General features: G+C 52.4%; 1 protein-coding gene across 1 annotated transcript; it reads right to left on the bottom strand.

Annotated features, from left to right (window-relative positions):
• Positions 1-2,049: 2,049 nt before the first annotated feature.
• Positions 2,050-3,471, bottom strand: LOC135395721 (uncharacterized). The gene has a single exon (XM_064626815.1). It carries the CDS (start codon positions 3,469-3,471, stop codon positions 2,050-2,052), a length of 1,422 nt encoding a protein of 473 aa, XP_064482885.1.
• Between the last annotated feature and the right edge of the window lie 538 nt (positions 3,472-4,009).

Below are 4,009 nucleotides of genomic sequence, written 5' to 3'. Positions count from 1 at the left end.
CGATTTGTTCTGTCTGGGAACAGTGCACTGAAGAACTGTTTGGCGCATTAACTCACTATGATGTAACATCTGTGTTTCTTACTGCTTTTGGTGTGAGGCATTCAGTTGGTTCATCGAAAGTCGAACTCACGCCGCGACACACTTTGCCATATTTCTCTCTCTCCTGCGATAATGCTCCATGTAACATCCCGTCAGGGATCCTATTCGGACAATTGTTCAAGCGGCCGTTACGGCACATCCTGCGGATGTACGGCGAGTGACTCTATCTATGTACCTCCAAGAGATGTCCACCTGACATTCATTTCAGGACATGAACGTTGGCATCTATTTCGGACGTCCGCAGGAGATAGTGTTCTGTCTGGGAAACAAGTCTAACATGCGACAGCACGTACAAAACATTACTCATCGAGGAAAAGACTTAAAATTATGTAATTTAAAGAAACAAGCGTCTACTTATTCATTTGGTAATGCGCAGTGCTGTACACCTTTGTGGAGAACGAGCTACGGCAATCAATCACTACAACATACATCCGCTTCGACCTTTAATCAATATGCTAGAATTACACTGGATCCTTTATTAATGACCAAAAAGAACCTCACTAGTTTCATTCTAAACATGGACTAATCACTTCATTCCCATTGTGCATTTAATTTTGTTACTTTGTATCTTGTTACTTTCCTATGTTGTAATTTGTTACTTTATTTTGTAATTTGTTACTTTGTATGTTATTTTGTATTTTATTACGTTGTCGTTTTGTACTGCTGCTGTACGGTGTACGTTGGGAGGGGAGCCTTCGTCAAGCTTCCTTGGCTTTTTGTTTCCCCTTCCAACTGAAAGGGAAAATTAAATTGAATTGAATTGAAATTGATTTGAGTGCGCCAAAAGAGGTATATAGGGATAAGTAGATTGTATAGAAGTAGACTGTGTATAAGTAACGCCGAGGAAATGCACGATTGCGATAACATAGAGGCAGCAAGCGGAACCTGAATAGCAAGAAACGGTGAATACAACGTTCCATAAGCCATGCCGTGCCCCGAGTGAAACCACAGGCTGCGCTCCTTTTCAAGAAAACAGGTCCCAGACTGTGACCAGTGTTGACAGACGATGAGTGTAGTGGTTGAAGTTAGAAGTGATGTGGTTGCTTCAATTCAATGTATAGCTGGGATGTCTTCAACCGGTGAGCAGAACGCCGAGGAAATGCACGATTGCGATAACGTAGAGGCAGCAAGCGGAACCTGAATAGCAAGAAACGGTGAATACAACGTTCCGTAAGTCATGCCGTGCCCCGAGTGAAACCACAGGCTGCCCTCCTTTTAAAGAAAGCAGGTCCCGGACTGTGCCCAGTGTTGACAGACGATGAGTGTAGTGGTTGAAGTTAGAAGCGCTGTGGGAGCTTCAATTCAATGTATAGCTGGGATGTCTTCAACCGGTGAGCAGAACGCCGAGGAAATGCACGATTGCGATAACGTAGAGGCAGCAAGCGGAACCTGAATAGCAAGAAACGGTGAATACAACGTTCCGTAAGTCATGCCGTGCCCCGAGTGAAACCACAGGCTGCCCTCCTTTTAAAGAAAGCAGGTCCCGGACTGTGCCCAGTGTTGACAGACGATGAGTGTAGTGGTTGAAGTTAGAAGCGCTGTGGGAGCTTCAATTCAATGTATAGCTGGGATGTCTTCAACCGGTGAGCAGAACGCCGAGGAAATGCACGACTGCGATAACGTAGAGGCAGTTAAATAACGTAGAGGCAGCAAGCGGAAACGATGCATACACAACACAACGATAGCAAGAAACGATGAATACAACGTTCCGTAAGCCATGCCGTGCCCCCCTGAGCGTCGTGTCCCCTCCTCTTCCTAAAAAGACGGTCTTTTCTTCTCCGTCGTTTGCACGGAGCAGGCCTTCTTTTTTCATAGTCGTATGTTTATCTTTTTTCGAAGCTTACACATGGAAGTGCGGCGCAGGAATGGACTGACAACCGTACCCGGTGACTGGTGGAGAACAACTGGTTTAATCGCGCTCTGCGCGCTCACGTTCAAACTGAGCTGCCATCATCCGATGGAACTAGTGCTGCTACAGGCCTCCCCCCCTAGACCCTGATGGTAACCAGGGGAGAATGCCAGGAAACATTGCGCCGAGGGACAGCGTCGGCGTTGAGGGCCTCCGCAGTGGGAGGGAAGGTCGAGGAGATGCACAGGGGCGACGAGTGTCTCAAGATGAGCGTACTTGACCCTGTCGAGGGAGATGGTCTCGCGGCGGCCATTAAGGTCGACTGACGGTCTTGTCGCTGCGGGCCAGTATCTTGTAAGGGCCAGCATATGCAGGGGTGGCTTGGCATGATCCACCCGCACGAAGGCGTGAGAGGCATTGGCCAAATCCGGGTACACGAAAATCTTCCTATGGGAAGGCTGACGCGGTAGGGCGGGTTTGACGGCCTGGAAATGCTGACGGAGGCACGTTGCGAAGTCGTCACCGGTGGTGGGAGGCTTCGGTCTGTAATCGAGGAAGTCACCAGGCAAGCGCAAAGGGGAGCCAAAGACTAACTCTGCCGAGCTACACTTGAGATTCTGCTTTAGCGAAGAGCATAGGCCGAGGAGCACCCATGGCAAATGGTCAACCCAGTTAGTGGGCTCAGGCTGGGAACAGAGGGCGGCCTTTAGCTGGCGGTGCAGCCGTTCCACCATCCCGTTCGCCGCGGGGTGGTAAGCCGTCGTCATCATATGCTTTGTTCCGATAGCTTTCAGAAGAGACGTGAAGGAGCGGGATGTGAACTGGCGTCCCCTGTCGGTGGTCACAATGTCAGGGCAGCCGAAACGGGCGACCCAACCGAGTAGAAACGCGCGGCCGACCGTATCCGCCGTCGCGTCTGGGATGGGTAAAGCCTCTGCCCAGCGCGTAAAGCGGTCCACGCAGGTGAAGAGATACCGGCAGCCGAGTGAAGAGGGAAGTGGGCCAACCAGGTCCAGATGAACGTGGCAGAACCGGCCTTCAGGCGTGGGGAACGCTTTGAGTGGCGTCTGGATGTGGCGTTCAACTTTGGTCCGCTGGCAAGCAAGACAGGAGCGGGTCCAGCTGCGGATGTCCTTGTTGATATTTGGCCAGACATAACGGGTTGCAATGGCCTTCTGTGTAGCGCGCACGCCGGTGTGGGCGAGGCTGTGGTACTCGCTGAAGATCCGGCGGCGTAGCGGCTCGGGGACGAAGGGGCAAGGATGCGCGGTGGACACGTCGCAGAAAAGAGGGTCGACGCACCCAGGGAGGTGTACCTTTTGCAGGACAAGGGAGGATTCGCCAGCGAGGTAATCCTTGAGGTCAGCGTCATGAGCCTGGGCGTTGAGGAGGTCACTGACGCTCACCGGGGATGGCAAGTAGGGAACTGCATTGATGCGTGAAAGAGCATCGGTTGTCAACACCGGGGATATGGCGAACGTCGGTGCAAAACTCGGAGATAAAACCAAGCTGACGGATCTCATGCTCACAGTAGCCGGAGTGGTTGCCACAGAATGCATATGACAACGGCTTGTGGTCGGTCAGAATGTGGAAGTCACGCCCTTCCAGGTGATAGCGGAAGTGCCGCACGGCCGCGTATACAGCTAGAAGCTCGCGCCCAAATAGTGCTGTAGTGGGTCTCGGCGGGCTTGAGGCGGCGGGATAAAAAACCAAGCGGCTGCCACATGCCATCAACGAACTGCTGTAGAACGGCGCCAGTAGCCGTGGGAGGCATCAGCCATGAGGCGGGTTGGTGCACAAGGAACTGGATGGACGAGCAGTGTTGCATTGGCAAGGGCGATTTTCGCTTCGACAAATGAGGCCTCGACTTCCGGCGTCCAGGACGACTGGGAGGTCGCCAACTTGGGCCCCGGAGGAGGTCCGTGAGCGGTTGGACAATGCGTGCGCAGCCGGGGATGAACCTCCGATGAAAATTCAGCAGGCGAAGGAACTGTCGCAACTGCCGTACCGATTGCGGACGGGGAAATTCATGAATGGCCTGTACTTTGGGTTCGAGAGGAC

The sequence above is a fragment of the Ornithodoros turicata genome, chromosome 5, assembly GCF_037126465.1.
Source record: "Ornithodoros turicata isolate Travis chromosome 5, ASM3712646v1, whole genome shotgun sequence".
NCBI classification, from domain to species: Eukaryota; Metazoa; Arthropoda; class Arachnida; order Ixodida; family Argasidae; genus Ornithodoros; species Ornithodoros turicata.
Note: the sequence above shows the minus strand (reverse complement) of the source record. Positions and strands in the feature narration are given on the sequence as shown.

Coding starts and splice junctions, on each gene's coding strand:
- LOC135395721 (XM_064626815.1), bottom strand. CDS start 3,471: ATGAGATCCGTCAGCTTGGTTTTATCTCCGAGTTTTGCACCGACGTTC.